The sequence below is a fragment of the Gymnoscopelus microlampas genome, assembly GCF_963454915.1.
Source record: "Gymnoscopelus microlampas genome assembly, chromosome: 22".
NCBI classification, from domain to species: Eukaryota; Metazoa; Chordata; class Actinopteri; order Myctophiformes; family Myctophidae; genus Gymnoscopelus; species Gymnoscopelus microlampas.
Window position 1 is genome coordinate 8357203 of NC_139959.1, and position 27340 is coordinate 8384542.

At 40.3% G+C, this 27340-nt stretch overlaps 1 protein-coding gene across 1 annotated transcript; it reads right to left on the bottom strand.

The window, feature by feature from the left end:
• Positions 1-743: 743 nt before the first annotated feature.
• Positions 744-26931, bottom strand: ncapg2 (non-SMC condensin II complex, subunit G2). Its single transcript, XM_084049178.1, has 27 exons — positions 26846-26931; positions 25890-25996; positions 24741-24950; positions 23166-23280; positions 22086-22243; positions 21498-21632; positions 20882-20976; positions 20605-20761; positions 19859-19951; positions 19432-19557; positions 17587-17766; positions 15911-16063; positions 15063-15285; positions 14414-14511; positions 13850-14020; positions 13255-13325; positions 12935-13091; positions 11678-11848; positions 10534-10656; positions 7916-8065; positions 6329-6425; positions 5471-5661; positions 4587-4730; positions 3726-3829; positions 3009-3109; positions 1862-1964; positions 744-1589 (listed from the first exon to the last, which is right to left on the bottom strand). The coding sequence occupies exons 2-27, from the start codon at positions 25965-25967 to the stop codon at positions 1526-1528; spliced, it is 3468 nt and encodes a 1155-aa protein (XP_083905304.1). The 5' UTR covers positions 25968-25996; positions 26846-26931; the 3' UTR covers positions 744-1525.
• Positions 26932-27340: the final 409 nt, after the last annotated feature.

Genomic DNA, 27340 nt, shown 5'->3' on the forward strand with positions numbered 1-27340 from the left:
AGACTGTGACAATTCCTGCCTGCCTGGCTGGTAGACTGGTATTTTGGAGGCTGAAATGTAGCCTCATGCTAGAATGTATTTAGCTATATATGCATTTATCTATTGGATTTTAAAGTTTGATACTTTTTTGTAAATGTAGAAATAAATATAGGCTGTAATGCATCTTGTTTTATTCGTATAATAGCAGACAAACATGTAACAGCAGTGTTGCATAATATAAAAATATATAGATCTCGAATACATCTATAAATCTCGAAAATGTTTGGAAGATTTTAATTTTTTAACACAAATCTTCTCTTCTGGAGGTCCCTGGCACAAAATATTTTCAGATGGGGTCCACTCCACATCATTTTGGGGGTCCTTGGCACGAAAAGGTTTGAGAACCACTGTCATGGGGTATCTATTCTAACAACTTGGATGCCTTGCTTGCCATTATGTTTAGGGGTGTGCCGATATATCGTCCCGCGATATATCGCGATACGTTTTCGCGACGATATGTATCGTTTTGGAAAAAAAAATATCGTTTTTGAAAAAAAAAAAATTTTTTTTTTTTTTTTTTTTTTTTTTTTTACAATCATAACAATCAGGCATGCAAACGGCCCCGAAGTGAAAAGAGTGACAACATGTTTTTTTTTCGGGTCAGGTGTCATACTATTTGGATTCAAAACGGCTATTGTAGCTGAAAAGCTACAAGTTTGCATGTCTGAATAATGCAAAAACAGAATTATTTGTTTGCATTTTCTTTTTTTCTCCTCCATATGTTGGTATTAATTTAATAAATTATCCTGCATCGTGGCTATGAGTGTGCGGCCTTTTCTTCACTTTTACATTTGTAAAGGCAACATCAAGAGTCAAGACAGAGACCATTAGGACCATCCTAGTTGCCTATACTCTGCAGCTACCTGGTCTCAGTCTGTTTATCTATGCCTGTTGCTTTATTATTATTGAACATTTGTTTGAACTTTTACAGCCAATTGTTCTCTATAATAATGCTAAAAAAATATTAATTTAACAATAATGTCTCTCTGAGCCACAATTCACTCTAAACGGAGCACTGCAATGTTGACATCAGATTAGGAGATGGAAAACAGCAGTATATTTCCACTAACAAATTACATTTCTTATCGAAAAGGTATTTAACTTTGTCATAGTGAATGTTTCCACATTTCAATGACCGTAATGATCTCCAACTGCTATTTCTCATGCATGTATGCCAACAGTAAAAGTGCACAACAAATCCAATAACACATTTCTCTTAAGAGAACGTTCAATATCAAACTGGGGTTTAGCCAATAGTCATTACCAATCCTGTTATACAGTATGCAAGCAACAATAAAGAAAGGCAAAGGGAGAGCTCACACAAAAGAAAAGCAAATGTCCAGGGAGGTTTTGCGGATGCAGAAAGTAAGTTGTTTTTAATATAGTGTACAAATTCAAATAGTGTAGAAAAAAACAACCAATCGCTATCAAACAGCAACAATACAGGACATAAACTATATCGATAAAGCAAAACAGGCCGGATATTTTAGAGGGAAGATTGTATATCCAGAATGTCATTCAACTTCTTTACTGCAGAAGCATAAATGGCCCTGTAGAGAGAAAATATGTGAAAATTCATTACAATTCATGGAGACAAATACAAACGACACAACTATTTTTCATCCTTGGTAAAGGATTCCCAGCAAAATGTGTTAATACAGCATCACAATGATTTGAACCCCTTTATCCATATTTCATACGTTGGCTACATATCAATTTGGGGGTCCCTGACATGAAAAGGTTTGAGAACCACTGCTGTACAGTACATACTTCAGTTAAAAGAAAACACTTAGATGTTGGAGTGAACAGGCTTGTTCCCTACCTCGGGATGTCTCCGTCTTGGTTTGCTGTGATGGCAGAATGTTTCTGAAGCCTCCTGTGCAGAGACAGCGCTGCACTCTTCAAACCTGCTTTGAACTTCCCCGCTGAAATGTACAGTCACACACAGCTTATTTTTGACCCACATCTTTTTCAAAGCGATCCAAAAGAGTTTTTTTTTCTGTTTTTGTTACAGGCATAACAATGACGACAGCAACACTACACTGTGAATGCCTAGAACGCTATTGACCGTATTAACCACTTAAAAACCCTATATACTTCTTTGACAGATGTCCCCCAGGGGTCTATATTAGGCCCCCCACCTTTAAATTGAATACAAATCTTCTCTTCTGGGTGCCCCTGGCACAAAACATTTTCAGACTTCATAGATGGCTTCATAGACTTGCTTGACAGCACTATCATCAGCTGTGTGTCAATTCATGTTTTTTGCTGTACTATGTTTGTATGTACTGTGTATTTTCAGACATTATTTAACCCTTTAAGACCTGGAACTGTGTCATTTTTAGATTTGAGCTAAAAAGCATTATTTTACACTTTGGGCTATTCAAAAATAGCAGATATACAAGCTCATAGCGCGGAGTGCCGCGCTATGAGCTTGTAGATCTGCTATTTTTGAACAATCGTGAAAATATGTGCAAATCTTTGAACATATATATTTTTAAAGCGAACATTTTTAACTCAAATCTTTGCTTCTGGGGGGTCACTGGAACAACATATTTTGATGGGGGTCCGCGGCCAAATACATCATTTTGGGGGTCCTTGAAGTGAAAAAGATTGAGCACCACTGATATAGAAACATACCTTTTTCAGAAAACTGTTGAGATTTAGGAGACATGTAGAATCGGCTTCAGGTCTCAATGGGTTAACCACTTCCTCAATAACCACGCCTCAATACCATGGCTCCGTATTTAGTCCGCTCTTTTTCCCTCTACACCAAATATCTTTGTTTAAAATGGCAGATCTATAAACCCATAAGCTTTGATCTTGTAGGTTGGCTATTTTCACCAAGAAAATGGTTCAAATGGTTACCACAGCGGCCATTTTACTCTTATGTCACACAACCCCCACCTCCCTCCGAGTATGACACGGGTAAAATGGCGGCAGTGCAAATGTGGTCAATGTGAACTCACTGTGGCCGATGACAGATAAGATGTGAAGGACCGCAGCCAATTCAACCAGACTGTCGATGGGCTCAGACTCCAGGACCTTGTCAATCTCTGTCAAAAAGGCTCTGGGAAGGAGATGACAAATAATAAAAGCCCACCACACCCACGTTTTAACAATTAACACAATATGCAATATGTGTATTGTTCCTGCTGTTCTACATACTGCCAACCAGGGGAAGAAATCACAGGTTGAGGCTTTAATGAAATATCTGAGACCATTAGGGTTTTATGGAGGATGCTTCTGCACGTGTTGCTAGTTTGACCGCTTTAAATGCTCTCATCTTAAAATAATAAACACAAGTAGAATATCTACAAGCTCTCAATGCATCTGCTTATAGATCTGCTATTTTCAAAAGATTTTTATACACTTGAAAAGTTGTGAAATGGGACATTCTGCATAATGAGTACTTTTACTTTTGGTACTTTAAGTATATTTTGATGCCAATACTTTTTGTACTTTTACTCAAGTAAATATTGATTACCGGACTTTTACTTATAACAGAGTGTTTCTACATTGCAGTATTGATACTTTTACTTAAGTAAAAAAAAATGTGAGTACTTGTGTAACAGTATTAAATATAACTGTCACAGTATTAAAACAAAACAATACATTTCTTTCAAATCTTCTGATTTATGGAACTGATCTGTAAAATGACCTGAACCTGGACTAATGGCAGTTACCTGGTAACATCGGGTGCTTTGAGGACAGCGGCCAGCAAGGCACCGGACAGAGGACGCAGTTCTTCCACGGTCTCCGGGACCGTCACCCCTTCAGGATGGGAAATCTTTAAAAGATATAGATTGAACATATTTTAAAACCAAGGGAGAAAGCAGCAATCTGCTTGTTTGTAGAGCTAAGTGCTGGGGTGCTCCCACTGTAGTGTGTATCGTCCAGGGAATTAATCTTATTGATCTAGAATCTACATTAACATAAAGTAACAAAGCAAGTCCCTCATTATTGTAATCTAAATGCATGCTGCCAATTCAGGTAAAAAGCTATAATGCTATATATAGTGATATCGAAACATGTAGGCCTAATTATAATGAGGATTTTCTTTTATAGCTGTTTCAGAGACTGTCAAGGTCATTCTGGAAGCGAGGGGCTTATTTCTACCGAGTTTTGAGTTGGGTATTTTACAGTGGTGTAAAGTAGCTAAGTACAATTTTGAGGTACTTTTACTTTACTGGAGTATTTCCAATTCTCTATACTTTTACTTCTACTCCACTACATCTCAGAGACAAATACTTTTACTCCACTACAATTATTTGAACATTTTAGTTACTTTGTAGATTTCTTTCAAAACATACATTAGCCACTTCAGTCCTATATATATTTCTGCCATTTGAAAATAGCCGATCTACAAGCCCACAATGCGTCGCATTGTGAGCTTATAGATCTGCTATTTTCAAAAGATTTTTATACATTTGAAAAGTTGTGAAATGGGACATTCTGCATAATGAGTGCTTTTACTTTTGGTACTTAAGTATATTTTGATGCCAATACTTTTGTATTTTTACTCAAGTAAAAAAAATCTCTCCCACCTTCTGGAGCACATACTGGCTCTCCACGATGACGACAGCGAAGACGGTAGAAAAGATGTCATTCAGAGGGTTAGAAGGCTTTCCCTCACAGCTCTGCACCACTTGGAGGAAGTCTGCCAGGCCAGGCACTGCTGAGTCGCACAACTAGAACACAAATAAGAGAGGATCACAACAGAAGTCAACTCTGACGTAATGTCTCTAATAACAAACAAGGACTTCTTTACGCGCAAATACCAATTACCCAACCTTTGTGCTCAAATGTTGACTAGTATACATCAATGTAAATATACATTACAGGTTACGCCTGATTTATACCGAGTTGCTCTGCAGTGTCTCGCACCAAAAATTGCCGATTTACAAGCTCACAACGCGTCGCAGTGTGACGTGTTGCGAGATTGAACATCGACCTGATGTGCAACCAAGAACCTAGTATAAAACCAGGCTTAACTCAACAGTCGTAAAGGAGTGTGAATCCCTACTCTCCTTCAAAACCGATCTAAAAGAGCGCTTACAGGTGGCTGCAATTCAAAACTGGCCCCTGTAAAAGTCAAAGCCTAGCCCCCCCCCCCTCGAACTGTTTACTGTACATATTTTTGTTTTTGTTTTCAAACTGTTTAAATTATGTTTTTCATAGTAGCGTATATTTGTCTGTCATTAATGTTTCGATGAATTGAGTACAAAGGACCCCAATGGAAACAAGCCATAAGCTTTCTTGGGTTTCAAATCCTCTTAGCAGACCTTGTACTGAACTGTACTTTCCTGTGCTTTTTTTGCAAACTGCTAATAAAGTATTCAATCAATTCAGTCAAAAACCTCTACCCAGAAATAAATGTATAAAACAGAACGCAAAATCTCATCAGCACAGGGTTAGCGAGCGAGCACACCTCTTTCCCCCCCTCTGGGTCTTTCCTGAGACGGCGAGAGAGCAGCTCCACGATCTTCTGGAAGATGCTGGCCACCACCCCCAGAGTGACAGTCGCGGGGTCCTCCTGCTCCTCTGAGGCCTCGGGTACGTCGGTTCTGGCCACCTCCTTCAGGACAGACAGCAGCAGGGACACGCACAGGAGGCCTTTCTCTGGAAACACAAACACACATCATGAACCCTTTTTATAAGAAGATCTCAAGATCTTGCATTAACCCATTAAGACCTGAGGCCGATTCTAAATCCTAACAGTTTTCTGAAAAACCTACAGTATGTTGCTGTCGGGTAGAAACCTCTTATCTCCATATTTTTTTTTTTTTTCTCGTCAATTAACGCCCTACTTGATCATACTACAGCGTCACACGAAAGCATCAAAAGTAGCAGATCCACAAGCTTGAAACGAGGCGCGAAGCGAGGCGTTTCGAGCTTGTAGATCTGCTACTCTTGAATTTGAATCCTGAAAAGTAACAGTTTTGGACATACAGTATGAGGTTTCCACCCGACAGAGATTATATATAACTAAAATGACACAGATGCGTTCCCGGTTTAAAGGGTTAAAAGACCTTTGAACAGGTCTGAGTGTGCGGATGCTCTATTCTAGAAGGCTAGGCTGAGGCCCAAGCCGAACGGCTTCCGCAGAAGGATTCATCATTACCAATCCTTCTACCATACCAATTTCTGATACCAGTTTTACTTTTTTTTTGGTTTTAGTTTTCTTGTCTAGAAATTCAGCTCACAAATTGAGACACAGCTACTGTTCCCGTATTCAAGTATTTTTTTTTCCATCTGTGACCAAAGACTTGCTGAGCAAGACACCTACCTGACTGAAGGATGCCAGAGCACAAGTGGAGGATTTGAAACTTGAACTCTTCGTCCCCTAAAACCAGGATGGCATCTCGGCAGACTGTTACAAAGATCTGGTAGAAACATATCACAATAATGTTACATGAAAAAACCTTCGCAGACTGTTACAAAGAGCTGGTAGAAACATATCACAGTAATGTTACAGGAAAAAAACATATTTCTTTTTTTTTTTTACACCAAACAAGTGAAATTGTAATTCCATTTTTCACACTCAGGGAGTGAATAGTGCTCTGGAACATTTCTCTTTGGGGGTGTCAATAATTCCTCTATGCAGGAAAAACTCAAACTTAAAACACTGCTTATGCATCATATTAGAGAGGGGGGGGAGCGGCCGTTTCAAATATCTGATTAAGCAGCCATGAGGTGACAGAGTAATGGCACAAATAAGGAAATACACCAAATATGGATGTGGGAGTGGGAGGCAGGCCTGTACTGAATGTGGACTGAAGTGGAACAATCTAGAAATAGTCTAAAAAGCAGCACTGCGTGTTATAATAGAAGCTGAAGTACAAAAGAAAAACATCACGCTAATAAAAGCACAGAAGGCTCCACGCAACATGACAAACAGTCCATCGTTTTTACATACAGTACTGTGTAGGGCAGGCATTGGGGATGAGAGATAACCATTGCTGAGCAAAAAGACAAGACTTTTGAACACTGCCATTCCATGCACAATATTTGTAAGGCTTGCCAAAAGATGGCTTTGTAAATAAAAATGTTTTTCAGGTGAACTTGACTGGCTGGATAACATATAGGAGCATCTTGGTTGCACCTGCTGAGTGACTACAGTTGGAGAGAGAGAGGCATCCAGCTGTGTCCCTTCACTATTTCTACACAACCATCGATCACAACAATTATCTTCGGCATATGCTGACAGTTTGGCAGGCTGTTGAAAAGCTTTGAGTAGCATATTGATTGTTAACAGTGCATATGGATTTACAATCTCAAGTGGTGCAAAAAAAGTTGTTGAAACGTAATAAGTGGCGAGATGGGTGGGCTGTGTGCATTTCAGAGCGTGTTCACCATATATGTATTCAGGCTCGGATCAGTGGACGCCTCGCAAATGTGAGCATGTAGATCGGCTATTTTCACAATGGAACAGATTCCTACAATTCCAAGTGCTTGTCAGGTTGGGGGGTCGCCAGTTCAAATATGATAATTTTTTTTGGGGGGGGGGGGGGGGGTCGCACCCTGGTTGAGAACCACTGACCTACAACAGTGGTTCTCAACCAGTGGTCCGGGGACCACCAGCGGTCCTTGAGGGGGTTCCAGGGGGTCCCCAGCAAAGGTGTCAATATTTTTTCATCCCTTTATCCATAAATAGCAGATGTACAAGCTCACAGCGCATCACTTCGTGCCGCACTTCGATCTTGTACATCTGCTAAATTTTGCAATTTTTAAACACAAATCTTCTTTTCTGTGGGTCCCTGGCACAAAACATTTTTAGATGGGGGTCCGCGGCCAAATGCATTTCAATTTAGGGGTCCTTTGGCATGAGAAAGGCTGAGAACCACTGCCCTACAGGATACTAAATAGAACTCACCTCCACTATCTGTCTGGCCAGGTCCAGCTGTGTGTCCGGCTCAGTGTCGTCTCCCTCGTTGTGGCGAGTGGCCAGGAAGGGCAGCACCCTCTCTGTCACCCACGATGCCATGTGCTCGACAGACTGCAGGTACTCACGACCCTCTGACACCTGAAAGGCACAAATAAAAGAAAAACCTTTAAAAAATGTCCTGTTTCATGTCATTTACAGTCTTCATGTAAAATTATTCTTAATTTAACCCATTTAGACCGGGAAAGAACTTGTCATTTTTAGATTTCTTTGGCTATTCAAAAATAGCAGATCTACAAGCTCATAGCGCGGCACTACAATACCACGCTATGAGCTTGTACATCGTGAAATTTTGTGGCAAAATCTTGGATTATATATATTTTTAAAGCATTTAAACATTTGTAAAATAATTAGTTCCAGGAACCCCCAGAAGTAAAGATTTGAGTTACAAATGTCTGCAAAAAAAAAAGAAATTCAAATAACTTTTCATGATTTAAAAAAAATAGCAGATCTACAAGCTCGTAGCACGGCACTCGGTGCCGCGCTATGAGCTTGTAGATCTGCTATTTTTGAATAGCCTAAAGAAATCAAAAAATGACACACAGATGCGTATCCCGGTCTTAATGGGTTAAGATAGATATGACTGTAATTAGTGTAAATGAGTCTGTAAATGTCTTACATGTCTGTAAAAGTTTTTTTTTTCTTTCCGTCACATTCTAGTTTTTATTTTTTGTTCCTGGATTAAAGCTAAATTAAATCTCATGACTGGCAAAATGTTTGCTAGGCCTAATCTGTGATTTGTGAAACAGCGTGAAAGGAGCCCATTACACACTGGCGCTGTGCTTCATTAACCCATTTAGACCTGCTGCCACCTATACGTTGTTATACCTTTGAATCCGGGAGCCACCTCTGTATCTCATTAGTTGTTGCTATACATATAGCAACATCATGTTGTATACATTTTTTTAGTAAGAATTTGAACATTTTCAGAAATCTTAGGTTAGGTTTTAGAAGGCGTTTTTAGAATCGGCCTCAGGTCTAAATGGGTTAACAATTAGCCACAATTTGTAGAATTATGATGTTTTGGTAGCCATAAAGCCAACCAGTTGAAGAAATTGCAGATTTAACATTTGCTTTTATGAAATATCTGAGATCATTAGGATTTTCTGGAAGATTGAACATGCATTATTTTGCTAGTTTGACCACTTCAACCCGCGTTGCGGGTTCGAGTCCCGATCCCGACGGCCTTTGCTGCGTGTCATTCCCTGTGTTCGTCTCCCCGTTTCCTGTCTCTCTACACTAATACTATTCAATAAAAAAGGTAGAAAAAGCCAAATAAATATATTTTTAAAAAAAAGTATATACATCATGTATTTAAGAGTTTAATCAAGTACTTTCTGTAGCCATAATGTGAAATTGATAAATTCCAAATATTATCAAAGTATTCAGAAGCACCCCTGGACCCTAGGGTGCCACGGCAACCACTTTGAGAAACCCTAAACTAAACTATGGTGACTTAGCCTGGTAAACCCTCCCTCCAGAAATCTCATTTCCATTTGATTTCTGGAGTGAGTCTGGCCTGGCTGATCGCCCATTCTGCAATATTGGCTGTGGGCTGGAGTAATACCGTTGACTGACAACCCCTTCAGCCAATGATCGTTTTTCCCCTTCAGCCAATCAGCAGTTCATTTTTACCACCTCCAGACTATGTGACGCAACGGGACTTTTGAGACGGCCATAACCAAAATAGGTTGCCTTATTGGGATACACGTGTGTCACTCCCCGCCCCTGCCGGTTCTCTAAATTTATATTTTTAAATAGGCTCTGTCATGATTAATTGACCACATATATGAAGTTAAACAACTGAATTCTATCCAAACGATATCTTAATAGTAAATTCCGTGCCTCAAAAAAGAAGTTTGAGACCGTTTTAAAAACGAAAGTAAGAAGTGAAGGCACTCGGACAACAACAATAGCTGCCATTCGTCTTTTCTCGGCTGCACTCGGCTTCATTCGGGCTCACTCGAACTCGCCACCTGATTGGCCAACTGTCGCTGTCAATCACAGAACGATGAGCGACAACGCTGATAGGCTCGTTCATTTGGTGAACGGGCTAGAAACGCCCAGACAAGCCTTCAGGCCAGACTCCTTCCTGAAATCAAATGAAAATGAGATTTCTGGAGGGAGGGTTTACCAGGCTAATGGTGACTGACCCTGTTAGCCTGGCTCCAGACGAATCCGCCATTGCAAATCAAAATTGCCCATGGCAGATTAGGTCTGGCCCCTCTCAACAGAGATTTTATTTCTCTCTCTCCGAAGTTGTGAGGGACCAATCAGAGCCCAGTATGCAAACATGGGGCGGGTTTATTACCAGAGGCATTTTTTTAATTTGCCCCTCGGAAATGTAGGTTCCACACAGAGACTCCAGACTAATATCTACGCAGTGATATTTGTCTGGCCATGCCAGGCTATGACCCTGTGGTACTTTGGACTAAGTCATCTGTAACCTTGTTTTCTTTTGTAGTGCAAAGGATAGGAGACATTATTTTGTGCACACAGGACTGTAAACGGACAGGAATGTAAATGGACTTGTAAGGGAGTTAACTCACGGCATGCTGCAGATGAATACTGAGACGGCCGTGGAGCGCTAAGGCTTTCAGGGCCGTCTCTACAGTGGGATAATCGGGATCCGTCTCCGCGGAGCTGGAGCTGAGATGAGCATACAGCACTGACTGTTGAAACAAACAGTCACATAAGTTCACGCATCTTCTCCTGTAAGCATACCTGATTATAACAGCAGGAAAATACAGTAAATACAGACACATGTATGTCTGTCTATATAATATTAATATATATATATATATATATATATATATATAGAAATTACAAAAACAAAACAAAAAGTGGAGTTAGGAGGTTTTGTTCATCATTGATAAGAACAGCTAAATGGACCTCCAAGCTCACAATGAGGTTGGAGGTCAGCTGGGTTTGTCAGAAGCACTTTTTAATACTTTTCATTGGTTCAATATTTTTTTAATCAACACACAGACGTAAAGGGTGTTCAATAGCACTGATTTATGGGAAAAAAAGCAAAAGCGGAAAAATGGAGTTAGCTGGTTTCTGCCGGACAGCAACGACGAGACACATAATAAGTAGTAGTCTTTGTGTTTTTCCCCATTCAAAATTCCGTAGATTTTGAATGGGAAAAACAGACAAAATGTTCGCTCCTGTCCGTCCGGGGGGCATGGGTTTGACATCAGGAGTAGGGGTGTCGGAAAAAATCGATTTGAATACGAATCGCGATTCTCATGTTGGACGATTCAGAATCGATTCTCATTTTTTTTTTAAACGGTCTTGGATTTACCTTTGTGTGTTTACATTATTATCAGTTGATAAAACCTTTACAATTATAAAAGTTACATAAATGTATCCTATGTTTTGAATCAAGAATCGTTTTGAATCGAGAATAGTTTTGAATCGAGAATAGTTTTGAATCCAATCGTTTGAATCGAAAAAAACGCTTTTAAATCGAAAAAAAAAAAGATTTTGAATCGAGAATCGTTTATTTTGAAAAAAAACGATAAAAATCGGAATTGTGACCCCAAGAATCGGAATCGAATCATGAGATAGCAAACGATTCACAGCCCTAATCAGGAGTCAGGACTTCAGTACTCAGTATAGTATGGCGATGTAAGGTTTACACAGCAGGACTGATGAAATGAAATGGTAATGAATGGTAAACCACCAACATACCCTCCAAGCCTCAAGGACTTTGTGGAGCTGCTTCAGTGGTCTGTGGCTCAGAAGCACACCCTCCCGAGTCGACTGACGACTCAGCATATACTCCAGGTACGCCAGCGCCAACTCTGGTTTGGCCTCCTCCGTCTCCTGGATTCGCACCGTATGCCGGTTATCATCTTTGCCCTGTAGTTCCATAGGAAGACATTTTTAAGCCACTGTGTGTGATGTATGCTTGGATAAAACTAGAGGTTATCTGAATCACCCTGGCGGTCTGCTTAACACATTGGCTGCCAAGAACGCAGATCTGCGTTCATTTGCGCAAAAGCCCGCACGGTGCCAAGGACGCAGATCTGCGTTCTTTCAAAAAAAAAAATGTTTTCAAAATAAAAGTTTTTTTTTTTTTTTTTAAACCCAAAGACCAATGAGATATGATTTACCGAAGATTTAGACTCCCAGACACTTCCTTGTACCTTAAAACTTAAAAATGCTGTATCTCGGCTCCTAAGTGCTTTTTTTTTCTCATTGAAAAAGTCTGGCAGCCTACTGTAGGAAAAAATTAAAAAAGCTGGCAGCCAATGTGTTAAGCACAAGAGAGTGTCTCACCACAGGCTGAGCCGCCTTGCTCGCAATGTGAACGAGAGGTGAGCGTGTTTTAAGTGATGAGCGATGCTGTGTCAGCCCGATACATTGGCTGGGACATTTGCATTCCTACCCCCAGGCCCGGCGGAGTAAGAGCCAACCAAACAGAATTAAAGTTTCTGATGAGGTCGCGCTGGTAGCATAGTGGATGGCAGGCACAAAATGATCACTTCATCAAATTCAGAGAAGTCCACCATTTACTTGTCAAGCTTATTTTAATTGCTTTTTTTGTTTTATTTAGATAGCACAGTAAAGGAAAGGAACGCAAAGGCAGAGAAGGGATGACATGAAGTCATATAAATCAACGTATAGAATGGACGTTTCAAAACAAAGCAATTCTGTGCTTCCATGTCAAATACAGAAGAGGATGCATCAATCTCTGTGACTTGTTTGTTTGATATGAAGATGTGTTGGTTATATGGTATTAATGTGTTGGTTATATGGTATTAATGGTGATTATTATGTAATAATTGTGACAGTCCTACGGTAAAATGGTCAAAGCGTTAATCTGCTGAGCTGCTGGGGCATGCCAACTGTCTCTATTTTGTGAAGCACAATGATAAGCAGATAAGCGAGCACAGCCCTTTATCTCAAGGGTCAAATCAAGCTGTAGGTGTTGTGCTGACTCACCGCCGTCTTGTTGGACAAGGCTTTGGTGAGCCAGTCGGTGATGAGTTCGATGATGTCACGGGCCTGTCCCCAGCCACACACACAGTCTATGATGTGGCTGTAATCGGACGGCACAGCTCCAGGCTCCATCCTCCTCAACCTGGAAAGGACTCCGCAACTGGGAGCACGAGACACAGGTGTGCGTTAAGACCACAAGGTCACACAAGGAAGCAGAAAGAAATAGACAAATAGAATAGGAGGAGGAGATACAAGAGATCCAGGACAGATACAAGAGATTCAGGAGAAGACAAAGACACAAACAAGAGCATTTGAGCTCTCACCTGAATGTTGGAACTGAAGCTGGGGGCATCAGAGAGGCCAAGAATGTCAGAGCAACAGTGCAGGGCTCATCCTGAAAGGAAAGGAGGGATGCATTAGAGAAAGGAAACAGAATGACTTTCTTGAACGGTTAAAAAGTATCCCAAAAAATCCCAGCATTGAAATTTTCCTGATACAAAAATAGCAGAGGCTTTGTCGGGGGTCTAAGCGAATGCAATTGGCCCGTGTTCGGGGGAGGGAAGTGGGGTGGGGAGGGTGACATTGGTCATTGCTAATACTCTTACGGGCTGGGGCAGCACCAGTCAGCAGGGAGTGTTGGGCGGGAGGAGTAGGACGAAGGCCCTAAGTCCTCCTGGTGGGGGCTCCTAACTGGCAGGTGAGTCAGTAAGATACAACAGTGACAACACAGACATGTTGGAGGAATTAATTGGCATAACGACTAAATTGGGGAGAGAAATGGGGTAAAAAAAGAATTGTCTACTCTGAATTAAAGACAAAATAGCAGATCTACAAGCTCACAATGCGAATTTTTTGCTATTTGTGGCAGAACAAAGTATATAGGGTTTAAGTGGATAAAACCATAAGACCATGATTTACCGTGAATACATGGAAGTACTTGACCATGACCCTGCTGAACTTGCCAGCGGTGTACGTCTTGGACTCTATGTTTTTCTCCAGGGCCTGCTGGACACTTTTCCACAAGATGACCAAAACCTCCAGGAGGCTGGCCACCAGGGTCTGGTTTTCAATCGACAGAGTTGTCTCACCCTGCAAAGACCAGAATATACAGTGTGTGTGAATATACATAATATAATACCAATAAATGTTCATGGAACATTTGTCTGGTGTGTGCGGTCTCTATTTTTTCCACTTCTCTTCTGTTCAGAAATGGTGTTTATCATCTTGGGTGCTTTTTGTAGCCACTCACACTCTCTAACTTTGTTAGTGGAACCACTTTGCATATTTTAGCATACATTAGTCTGTAAATGTCTTAAATATCTGTAAATGTCTTTTTTTCTTTCTGTCATGTTCTAGTTTTCATTTTTTGTCATGCTATGTGTGGAGTCCAGGAAGAGTATAGTGTAAAGAAACATGCACACATCCACCATACAGAATCATTTTGCAGAGTAGTGTTAAATTAAATAAATTGCTCTGTCTTACGATGCTGTTCTCCTTGTTGGTTTCGTTAAGCTCACTCGCGTCCCCGTGTACCTCTACACATTTGTTTAGAATGCGCCGAATACCCAGCATCAGCTTCACTGAGGAACAAAAAGGAAAGCAAAATATATGAATGACTTTATATGGCGAGTGGGGCGTCGCTCAGGTCATAGAATAGTCAAACGACAAAAACTGTACAAATGCAGAAGTGCTTTAAAGGATCAAAATGATGGCGTACGTGATCTGCACTAAGCTACGGCAGAAAGTTGGATATACAGTATTATATACAGTATTATTGGCACTGGACCCGATATTTGTTGATATTGTATTTTGATGTTATCTTTTAAACTATGTTGATGAATTGAATTACATTGGACCACAATGGAAATAAGTCGTGCTGTCTAAAAAAGTATTCAATCGATCAAAAACCCCAAAAGCAATGAATAAGCATCGAATTATATTGTGTGATGAGAAAAAGTTGTATAGTATGTTGTGTTATTTAAATGTTATAGACACCAGGCCAAGAAAGAGAGTGACTCTTTCTGTCTCCTTCACCTCAATTCAATGACATTTAAAGCACACAGAAAGTAGTTAGTTAGTGCCGTGTGCCATTGTAGGGGCAGTACAGCATATCCCCAGACTGCAGACTCACCTATGTTGGTGGGGGCTGTGTATAAATGGGCGTACTGATAGAACTTCCTGGCAGCCTTGCGGTTGGTTTGGAGGAAGCTGACGCACCGGACGGCCCAGACCTTCTCCGGCTCGTTGACGGGGAAGAAGGACTTGAACACGAGGTTGACGATGCGTCTGGAGACCGGCGGCGAGTCGGAGACCAGGCGAGCCAGGAGGTGATCCATCTTACAAACATCCCAAAACTGAACACAGGAGGGAACAGGAGGAGAGAGACCCAGAGTTAAGCTATCGTCCAGTGGTTCTCAACCGGTGGGTCGGGACCCCCAGGGGGGTCTCCACATAATTTTGGGACTTTTAAGACCTTTTTAATACCTAAAGAAAATAATAACAAGTAAAAAACCATTACTGCATCACAAGTAATCAACAAACTATATTATAAAAACTAGTCAAAAAAGGCAAAAAAAATGGAAATAGTCGATCTACAGGCTCACAACGCCTCGCGTTGCCAGCTTGATCTGCTATTTTCACAATATTTATCAGTGGGAACTAAGTTAAACTAAATGTAATGCCACTCCTACAATTCCAAGTGCTTGTCAGGGTGGGCGGTCCCCAGTTTAAATATGATTTATTTTGGGCAGTCTCCAGTTTAAATATGATTTACTGTATTTTGGGCCTGAAAAGCTTGAGAACCACTGCTATAGTCAACGTGCATCTGTTTCTAAATGAGGTCACAACTGAAATAAACTAAATGTAAATAAGTAATATTCATTACAAAAAGCATATGGATTAAAACAATAACTATATAAATAGGTAGGTATACACTATGCCACAATATGCCACATAATGCTCAAAAACACCCACACTCACCTTGACAGCTCGCACTGCCTTAACCTTGATAAGCAAGTCAAGGAACGCCACACGGACCTTCTCAGACTTATCGTGAATGCTGTACTTCAGGGCAGGGAGGAGCTGTTCCATCAGTGGGTGACTGAGAGGATTGTCCAGGATGATAGCCACGCACTGGAGGACACATCAAAACAACAAACCAACAAACCAACCATGAATTATTATTGCAATAAGCTTGTCCAGCAGCTGCCAAAGGCATTTCTCATGCAAATCCTGTTTGCAGCGGGGGTTAATGCTAATCATTTCGCATCACTTAACGAGGGCCAGCTAAAATATTTAACCCATCAAGACCGGGAAAGCATCGGTGTAATTTTTGGATTTCTTTGGGCTATTAAAAAATAGCAGATATACAAGCTTGGTGCCGCGCTATGAGCTCGTAGAACAGCTTTTTTTTTTCATTAAAATAAAAAAAGAATTAAAGTGAACACTTGTAACTAAAATCTTTGCTTCTGGGGATTCTACAAATGTCTTCTAAATCCAAAAACAGTTTTCTGAAAAACGTATGTTTCTATATCAGTGGTTCTAAAACCTTTTCATGTCAAGGACCTCCAAAATGATATGTATTTGGCCACCGACCCCCATCTCAAAACATTTTTTTCCAGGGACCCCCAGAAGCAAAGATTTGAGTCAAAAATGTTCCCTTTAAAAAATATATATATATTTGCAAAAAAAAAATCACGAAAAAAATAGCCGATCTACAAGCTCATAGCACGGCACTCTGTGCCGCGCTATGAGCTACTGCCACGCTATGAGCTTGTATATCTGCTATTTTTGAATGGCCAAAGTATAAAATAATGGTTTAAGTGGTTACACAGCTGCGTTCCCGGTTTGAATGGGTTAATTCGAGCCCCTGGTATGATTTGTTACGCTTTCCCTAATTTGTGTGTGAGCTTGTACTTGTAGAGTCAAAAAGTTAATACCTACAATTCTAGCCAGCGGCCAACAGTACCGCTCCTGCAAATCCTGTTTGCAATGGCAATAATGTCCCTCCGTGGGCAATACAAAAATACGAAAAAGGACAAGCAATGCCTAGATATATAATCTACTTATGCTACTGGAACTGGTGAAAGCTTGCACAGCCAGGAGCCTAGCAAGTATCTGGACAGGATTTAGTTTCACCTTGGGGAGGTCAATAACAAAGTCTGTAAGACTACTTGTGTTTAGGGATGGGACGATAATAGTTATTCTCGTGATAATAAAAAAAACACTCAAAATAATCGTATTGCAGAGATTTGAATGTATCCTGAAATTGTCCTCCATCATACACTAGGATGAATTAGCTTTTGTTGAGCTGCAAATTCAGCACCACTTAAACTCTCTATACTTCGCCAAAAAATAGCAGATCTACAAGCTTGCGAAGTGAGCTTGTAGATCGGCTATTTTTGCCGAACGTTCCCCCCCAGAATAGGGATGTTGGGGGTTCAAGTGGTTAACAAAAGTGCCATTTTAAGTTTTTAAGCATATTTTGATCTTATTATATTTCAATATCGTTAATCGCAAATTTTTGCCACAACAATCGGGTAATTGTTGTAATGTAATGTAATTTCTATGTCGTCCCATCCCTACTTGTATTACTCTCCTGGATAATATACAAAGCCAGGGGAATGGAGAGAGATGCTTGTATTTCTTTTACCCACCTTTAAGACAGTGCCACGGACGTCTGGGGAGCTGCTGTCATTGGCCAGCTCCGACAGCAGCTTCTTCATGAAGTCAGCGATGATGGCTGGGGGAAGGACCTCCCAGAACTTGGCCAGGATCCTACACACACCCAGCGTCGCTGTGGAGCGTACCAATGGGTGGACGTCATCCAGGAGGCTCTGAGAACACACACACACACACACACACACACACACACACACACACACACACACACACACACACACACACAGACAGACAGACAGACAGACAGACAGACAGACAGACAGACACACACACACACACACGCAGGTGTATAACATCAGCAACATGTCAAAACCAGTGATTTTTATACATTTGAAAACTTTAAATGGGACCTTGTGCATAATGTGTACTTTCTACTTTTGGTACATTTTGATACCAATACTTTTGTACTTTTACTCAAGAAAATTTGTAATTCCGGACTTTTACTTGTAACAGAGTATTTCTACATTGCAGTATTGATACTTTTACTTTACTATATATAGCTGCAGCACTGGGATGAATCTAGGTCACCACACAGTTAGCAACCTAACCAAACGAACCCCAGGGTGTCCCTTTTCTTTGTAGGAATGAACAATTAATTGGAAAAATCATCCAAAATCTCAACATGAACTACTGCTGTTGGAGCCAAAATGCCTTTCTGTTTATTTAGTTTTGTTCCATTTTAATTGAACGGTGTGGCCTTGGTAATAAGAATGACGTCATGTCAATCAGAGTAAGTGGGTGGTTACTATGGTTACCATTTATACCTGGTAGTGGGTGATTGTGTCCAGGGAAGGCCACACAGTCATGCCGTGTGTTGCTGTGTTGCTGTTCTATTAAGTGAGTTTTATGTTTATCGTAATGGCTTTATGTGAATAAATGCATTGACATATCCAAAAAGACAACTCTGGACAATTCATCATGCACGTGTCCACTAAAGTCAACCCAGTAGTAGTCTATCTAGGTACAGGCTCTACAACTGCAATTTCCAAATCGTAGAGGCTGCAATTTATCATGCAAAACTGACTTCTAAACCAGGTATTCCTGTGTTTTTAGGGTTATATGGTCCAATACAGTACAATATTAATTTCACCGCAATTAGATATTTTCCCACAATCGTTCAGCCCTAATTCTGGGGTGAAGATATTTTGTGTAGAGTGGGGAAAAGGGAGAGGGCCTCGTATAGACCCCTGGGAGACTCCGGTTTAACCCATTGAAACCGGGAAAGCATCATGTCATTTTAGATTTCGTGTCATTTTAAATTTTAGCATTGGCCAATCAAAAATAGCAGATATACAAGCTCACAGCGCGTCACTTTGTGCCGCGCTGCGAGCTTGTACATCTGCTATTTTTAACATTTTTGAAAAATCTCGAGTGTTTCGAGGTTGTTGGCACAAAAGGTTTGAGAACTGCTGATTTAGAAACCTTTTTTTGGTAGGCTTTTTAGGGGTTGGTAGGTGGGTGGGAAGGTGGGGAGGGGGTATTTGGGAACAGGGGGATAACCGGAGGGGATATTTAAAAAAAAGAAAAAAAAACACAAGAAAGCACTGACAAACTCGAGATTGCTGGTAAACCTAGCGGTAGATGTATTTATGCAATGTAATACATGTTCATATGTATTTATGTGTTGTGTCACTGCAAAACTGTGGACTAAAAATGTAATATATAAAACAAAAAAAGAGGGCATTTGTAGAATGGGTTGTTCTCATCTCATTGTTCTCAGAGTGATGAGTAACGTTGTTACTCATCACTCTTGCCTGTTAGCTCACCCTGCTTATTTATAACCAAAGTCAACAGTTGCATTGTGCTGCTGTGCTGCTCACCATCAACATGTCGAGTTGTTTCTGAATGGTCTCGTCAATCTTTTCGCTGCTCTGACTGGGGTCATGGATGGCAAAGGCGTCGGTGAAAAGGAATGTCGCGTTTGTGCGCACTTCAAAGTTAGGAGCCTGCAGAAATCAAGAGATGAATTACCTGAACATGTTAGTTTTTACACAGAAAGAAATATAATATACAGTGTAGAACAGACAGTACTGGAGGGCTGCACACAGTTAATCGGAAATAATAAAAAATGTAGATGTCAAGTAGGCAATTAATTCACACATCTTTTTTTGGCAACTGTTGCACATGTTGCACAAGTTATAATATTCAGCTAAATGAGATTATAATTTGTCATACTCGTGCAGCCCTATTAAATTTTAAATGTGTGTTAATTAAACCAAAAGTTAATGTCTTGAGAAAGCAGCATACACTTAGAGCTCTCCAGAGAATGGGCTTGTAGAGTTTATACAGCATCGCATCCACGTTTGGAACGGTCTTCCTGCTGTGGAAACAGCTTAGAATCTACAGAGAGAAAATAGAACGTAAAACACGTTTATTTATAAAGACTATTATTTGTTTTGCAAATAATCTATTTCGATTACACACACATATTGTGTCTAACGCAGGGGTCTTCCACAGGGCGTCCGGGACCCCTAGGGGGTCCTCAGAGTTACTACAGGGGTGCCGCCAAATCTTTGTGTGATAGGAACTTTATTGTATTTACATTAACCACTTGAACCCTAGCATCCCTTTTCTGAGAAGAACTTTAGCCAAAAATTGCAGATCTACAAGCTCACAACGCCTCGAGTTGCAAGCTTGTAGATCGTCTATTTTCGGCAAAAGGGTTTGGTGTAGAGGGGAAAAAAGAGCAGACCAAGTACAGAGTAAAAGGACAAGTTTACAAAGTATTGACGGTTTAAGTGGTTAAATGTCTGAAAATACACATTAACATGAATCCAACACAACACTGATGACAGTGCTGTCAAACAAGTCTATGAAGCTATGAAATCTATGAAAAAGTTTAATCTGCGACAATATTATACAATGTGTAGGGTCCCTGCTTCATCTCTCTCTCTCTCAGGTAAGGGGTCCTTGGCCTGAAAAACGTTGAAGACTCCTGGTCCTGGAGTATAAAATAAGCTCTCTGTTATGCAATCAACTGGTGGTACGTTTACCTGTAGGACCTTTTTGTAGACAGGTGACGCTCTGGGGAGAAGGATGGCGTGTTGCATTAAGTCCTGTATACAGGTGCTTTCTATCTCCTCCAAGAAGTCTCCAGAAGCCTTCTTCCAGGCTCGGAAGTAGATGTCCGCTATACGGGCGGTCACGTTTCTTAGGGAGTAAGGAAATGGGAGCATTTAATCCTCAACAGCAGGAAGGAAACTAATATCATAAGTACAGTCAAACTTCAGTCAGATATGGGTCGGTTGAGTAAACGGGTGTAACTCTTACTTGCTGAAGAACTTCAGCTGAGCTTTGATGGTGCCATGAATCATCCAGATGAAGTTGACGTGCCATCTAAAGAGAAACACCAGGAACCGCTGTCCCTGTTAGGAGGACACAATGTGTCAGACTGATGGCTGCTCGCCTCTGTGGCAAAGACACTAGATAGGATGATAATCGTTATCGTTCATCGTGAAAAAGAAAAGACTTCACAATAATCGTATCGCAGAGATCTAAAATTATAGTGAAATTGTCCTCCGTCATACAGCAGGATGAATTCGCTTTTGGTGAGCTGAAAATTCAGTACCACTTGAACCCACTATACTTGATAAAACGGACCTGCGAAGAGCACATTTGGTACGCTTTTATTTCACTGTACACAAATTGATTTAGCCAAAAATAGCAGATCTACAAGCACACAACGCTTTGTAGATCGGCTATTTTTGCAGAATGTTCCCCCCAGAATAGGGATGCTGGGGGTTCAAGTGGTTAAACAAGAGCGGCATTTTATGTTTTAAGCATATTTTTTACATGACAATTTCATATGGTCCCATCTAAAGACACTACATGCAAGATATACTGTATATGGACAGGGATATAATGCTGTATACCCTGATCCACTTACATCACCGTGATTAATGTAATTGACATTTAAGAAGCACAGAAGCAGCAGGTCCTTCATCTGCTTGTTGTCCTCTGATGTGAAGTCCAGGCCCAGAAGTACATTATGGAGGGCCCACTGTCTCTGGATCTCAGCCCCCTGACAACATACACCACACAGATGCACATGATGGCGTACATTGATACCAATACGTTGACAATTTATGTTTCAATCCGTGTCAGTTGTGACCGATAACCAACTACCTCAGGATCCTAAGAACACCATTACAAATAGGACGACTTCAAAGTGATCCAGCTAAGTGCACCTCCGTTACAATGCTAAGTGCCTGTGAGAAGCGCTCGAATAGTCAGCACTAATACTGTTGCTACTTTTGATATAAAAAGCATAAAAACTACAGCTATTAATACTACATTCTTCTCAGTGTTGTCAGGAATGCAAAACAGTATCCTTGCATTGACAATTTCAAGACAAAACCCCCGGGCCCCCGGAGTAAAAACAGAAGTTCCTGATGGACATGCTGCTTTATCAAAACACTTGGTTGGACATCACATGGGTTAAGTTCTCACACAGGCCCATTTTCATATTACTGACGGATCTCTTTGCAGTGACGGACTTCTGCAGGGAGATGAGGAATGCAGTGCGGCCAAACTTTTCCTTCTTTTTCAGGCCTTTCTTCCACCAGGCCTCAAACAGCTTCAGGATGTGGAGGTAGAGAGACTCGTCTGACACAGGCAGTGAACTCAGGACATCTGTATTTGTAATATGAGGGGAGAGAGAGAGAAACATCAGAGACCTACTCTCATGCAAAGAAATGTGATAAGAGATAAGATCAAACTTGATCATGAAGGCGAAATTGGGTCATCTCAGTCAACTTAGAAGTAACCAAACGGCACAATACAAGTATCAATACTGCAATGTAGAAATACTCTGTAACAAGTAAAGGTCCAGAGTTCAGTACTCATTATGCAGAATGTACTAAAATATTTTGAAAATAGCAGATCTACAAACTCGCAATGAGTCGCATCGCGACGCATTGTAGATCTGCTATTTTCAAATGGCCGAAATGTATATAGGGCTGAAGTGGATATGTATGTTTTGTAATGGTAATACAAATCTACTAAGTAACTAAAGTTTTTAAATAATTGTTGTGGAGTAAAAGTACAATATTTGCCGTGGAGTAGAAGTATTTATAGTGGAGTAGAAGTAAAAGTACTGAAAATTGGAAATAGTCCAGTAAAGTAAAAACACCTCAAATTTGTACTTAAGGAGTTCACCCAAAAAAATGACTTATTTTCTATCAATTACACACCCCATGAAGCCTTGAATTCATGGATTTATTTTTGTTTTTGTGACACCTCCTAAGCCAATAATTTGATGACCGGGTGTATTTCCGGTAGGAGACACAAATAATCTACTTTGTGTCTCCTACCGGATACATTAGCCGGTAGGAGACGGGAATCAAATTATTAGCTTAGGAATGCGACAAAAAACAAAAAGAAAACCATGAACATAGTGTGTGCAATTGATAGAAAATAAGTTTTTTTTTTTGGGTGAACTACTCCTTTAAGTACAGTACTTGAGTAAATGTACTTAGTTACTTTCCACCACCATGTAAAACCTCACACTAGTAACATCAAATGTATGTCTATGTCTTGATTAAAGTACACCCACCGTGAAGCCTGTCGGCACATCCAAGGAGAGCCTTATATGCGTCACCATCTTGTAGGACATTAATAGATAATGTGGCCACCAGAGTTACACCGTCCACAACAGACATGACATGTGTCTAGGAAAGGTACAAAAATAATCAAAAAGATGGCCATATATACATTAATTTATTACACCGGACATCAATGTGATGGTACTTGGTGTGTGATTATTTATTTATTTGAACCCTTTAAGACCAGGAACGCATCTGTGTACTTTTACCATTATTTCATACTTTGGCTATTCAAAAATAGCAGATATACAAGCTCATAGCGTGGCACCGAGTGCCGCACTATGAGCTTTTAGATCTGCTATTTTTGAAAAATCGTGAAAAAGTTGTGCCAATCTTTGAATATATATATATATATAAATATATATATATAGTTTTCAATCTTTGAATATATATATATAGTTTTTGTTTTAAAGCGAACAAAACTCAAATCTTTGTTCCTGGGGGGTCCCTGGAACAACATATTTTGAGATGGGGGGTCCGCGACCAAATACATATCATTTTGGGGGTCCCTTGACATGAAAAGGTTTGAGCACCACTGATATAGTAACATACGTTTTTTTTCAGAAAACTGATTTAGAAGACATTTTGTAGAATAGGCCTCAGGTCTGAATGGATTAAATGGCAAGAAGGAAGTAGCTTGTACACAATTTGTAACTTATGATTCACCGTGGGACTAAAGAATTCCAGCTATGAGACTCAGGAGAACTTTTCGGGCAAAGCATAAAGATTCCTGTGAAGCCAACAAACTGTAAACCGGAGATGTAGCTATCTAGGACAGTGGTTCTCAAAGTGGGGTTCAGGGACCACCTGGGTCCCTTGAGGGGGTTCCAAATTGACCCTTACAGGTGTGTAACTCTGAGAGTGCACAAATTCCATTTGTACACCATCAGAGTTATGGAAGTCGTTGGAATTAAAAGGTTTGAGAACGACTGATGTAGGAATAAATACAATTTCCATTAGTAATTGTTAAAGTTAGTAAGATAATAATAATATAAATAGTACAGTAAGAGTATACAAGTGCAACATCAATTGAAGCATTCAAAATATGACTATAAATGTTAATATATCATCATGTAAATTAAGTGGTATCTGAATGGCATAGACTGGCATACTCTGGCATACTTTACACTTTGGCTATTCAAAAATAGCAGATATACAAGCTCATAGCACGGCACCGAGTGCCTCGCTATGAGCTTGTAGATCTGCTATTTTTGAAAAATCAAGAAAATTTGTGCAAATAATTGAATATATATATATTTTTAAAGCAAACATTTTTAACTCAAATCTTTGCTTCTGGGGGTCCCTGGAACCAAATATTTTAAGATGGGGGTCCGCGGCCAAATACATATATATTTTGGGGTCCTTGACATTAAAAAGTTTGAAAACCACTGACATAGCAACATAAGTTTTTTCAAAAAACTGTTAGGATTTAGAACACATTTTGTGGGTTTTGTGGGTTAAGCAGTATCGGCAGCTTTTCCGATACTGGCCGTATCGGTATCGGTACAACTCTACTGTAAACACACCGGGTCTGCAGACACATCATCCACCTCCATGCCATCCTCTCTGGCATCCTCGTCCTTCTGGCCCGGGGGCAGGGTCGTCCAGCGCTCCGGGGGAACCTCGGCCAGCACCTGCTCCAGCAGAGAGTCCAGTCTGCTCCACAGAGTGTCTCTCTGCTCTGCAGGCAGCTCCTCCACAACCTCCCCAATGTCAAAGGGGTCTGTTCTCTCCTTCTGCTCCACAAAGACAGGTGCAGTCCAGAAACACAATGCCAGGGTATTTATTTTTATTTGAGATACTAAGATAGATAGATAGATAAACAGATAGATAGATAGATAGATAGATAGATAGATAGATAGATAGATAGATAGATAGATAGATAGATAGATAGATAGATAGATAGATAGATAGATAGATAGATAGATAGATAGACAGACAGACAGACAGACAGACAGACAGACAGACAGACAGACAGATAGATAGATAGATAGATAGATACTTCTTCATACATCTTAAACGTGTGAAATGGAACGTTCTGCACAATGAGTACTTTTACTTTGGTACTTTTAAGTATACTTTGATGCCAATACTTTTGTAGTAGTACAGTAGTTGAATACTGGAATTTTACTTGTGCCAGAGTATATCTACATTGCAGTATTGATACTTTTACTTAAGTAAAACATGTAAGTACAGTACTTCTTCCATCACTGTGCCCAGCCCTTATATGCTCCCTTTTGACAAACACTTGAATCGTCCAAGTCTCTGACAGCTGAACCAAAATATAACAGATACACATGGAGCAAGTTATTAGTCACTCAGTCACTCAGTCAGTCATATCATACACACTCACAACCATGCACAGAAAGACAGCTGGATGCAGTGGTGGAAAAAGTACTACAATTTTTACTTAAGTAAAAGTATCAATACTGCAATGCAGAAACACTCCGTTATAAGTAAACGTCTGGTAATCAAAATGTACTTAAGTAAAAGTATTCTGAGCTTGTAGATCAACAACAACAAAGTAACTAGTTTGCATATAATTGTATGGAGTAAAAGTACTCCAGTAAAGTTAAAGTACCTCAAAAGTGTACAGTACTTGTAAGTAAATGTACTTAGTTACTTTACACCACTGATCTGGCTGCTGGATGACAGAGATATATAACGTTACTCACATGAAGTTTAATCAAATGAAGGAAGTCCTCCACATTCTCTTTGCGAACAGCGTCTAAAAACGCCTCCCTTTTGGACATGTTGGTGCTTTTCCTCCCTGAGGGACAGCCTGGGATCAGAGGATACATAATAATACATTATACACTAAATACTTTTATGTACTGATGCGGGTTGCTGGTTGTTATGTAGCCCTGGATCAAGACTATAGGTGTATGTTTAGTGATCCAAGGCTACAGTTTACACATAACATAAAATAGTTCAACGTTGTGTCATTGATTGGATCAAGACTATCATAGATGTATTTAATCGAGGCTGACTTTTACTTTTGTCTCATAGATAAACCACTCCTATGATAGTCTTGATCTAAGGCCTTAACTGTGTCAACTGTCATCTAAAACAGTGATTCTCAACCAGTGGTCCGGGGACCCCCAGTGGTCCTTGAGGGAGTTCCAGGGGGTCCCCAGCTAAATGATAGATTAGGCACCAAATGGACCCTTATGTGTCTGTAGCTCTGAGAGTGTACAAATGGAACCAAATGGACCCTTATAGTGTCTGTAACCCTGAGAGTGTACAAATGGAACCAAATGGACCCGTATGTGTCTGTAGCTCTGAGAGTATATACAGTGTAGATTAAGAACCCCAAGAAATCAAACTGGTTGAGTCCCTGCCTGGCATATCTTTTCAAATGGTGGTCCGTGGGCTAATGTGTGTCAATTTGGGGGTCCTTGACGCGAAAAAGGTCGAAAACCACTGATCTAACCTAACCTGGTACCAAGCGAGGCTATAACTGTCAACAAGATCATGACAAAGTAAACAAACATGGCAGAGCTGTTGAGACAAGTTCACAGAGACAGCTAATAGAATAGAACCATTAAATATCATCAAACTGATCATGGTGTATCATATACTCTTCTTTATACAAACACGTAATGTTTCAAAAGCGAGGCTATAGAGTTACCTTGCTCTGTATGGATGTGTCTTGTATTCCACCGCAGACAGACAGTTACAGTGAGAGCCCGCCAGCCCGCGCAAACTTTGATTCGTTCTGAATCTGTTCTGTACGTCAGCGTTGCCAGATTGGCGATAGAAACAAGCAACCATGTCTATGAAAACAAGTCCAAAAGAAGCGACTGGTTACGCGGCTATTTAAAAATAGCAGATAGCTCACATCGCCACGCGCCGTGAGCGTGTAGATCGGCAATTTTCCACACAAACAAAAATATTGGGGATTTTTTTTTATTTTAATTTTATTTTAACAACACAAATCTTGTATAACGGTCCCTGGGGTCTGCAGGCATTGCAGGCAAAATACATATTAATTTGGGAGACCTTGATGTGAAAATGTTTAAGAACCACTGGTTTAAACAACATTAGGAAACAAGCCCAAATACGCAACTACACTTTAGAAACAAGCCCAAAAAAACGCAACCCGCAACTATCAATATGTAGCTAC

Bases quoted from the DNA above. Each gene is read 5' to 3' on its own strand.
- ncapg2 (XM_084049178.1), bottom strand. From the start codon at position 25,967: ATGTCCAAAAGGGAGGCGTTTTTAGACGCTGTTCGCAAAGAGAATGTG. The intron at 22,244-23,165 runs GTGGGTGTACTT...TTACAAATACAG, and splicing joins ATGTGCCGACAGGCTTCACG to ATGTCCTGAGTTCACTGCCT. The intron at 19,558-19,858 runs GTATGCTGCTTT...TGATTTCTGCAG, and splicing joins TTCTCTGGAGAGCTCTAAGT to GCTCCTAACTTTGAAGTGCG.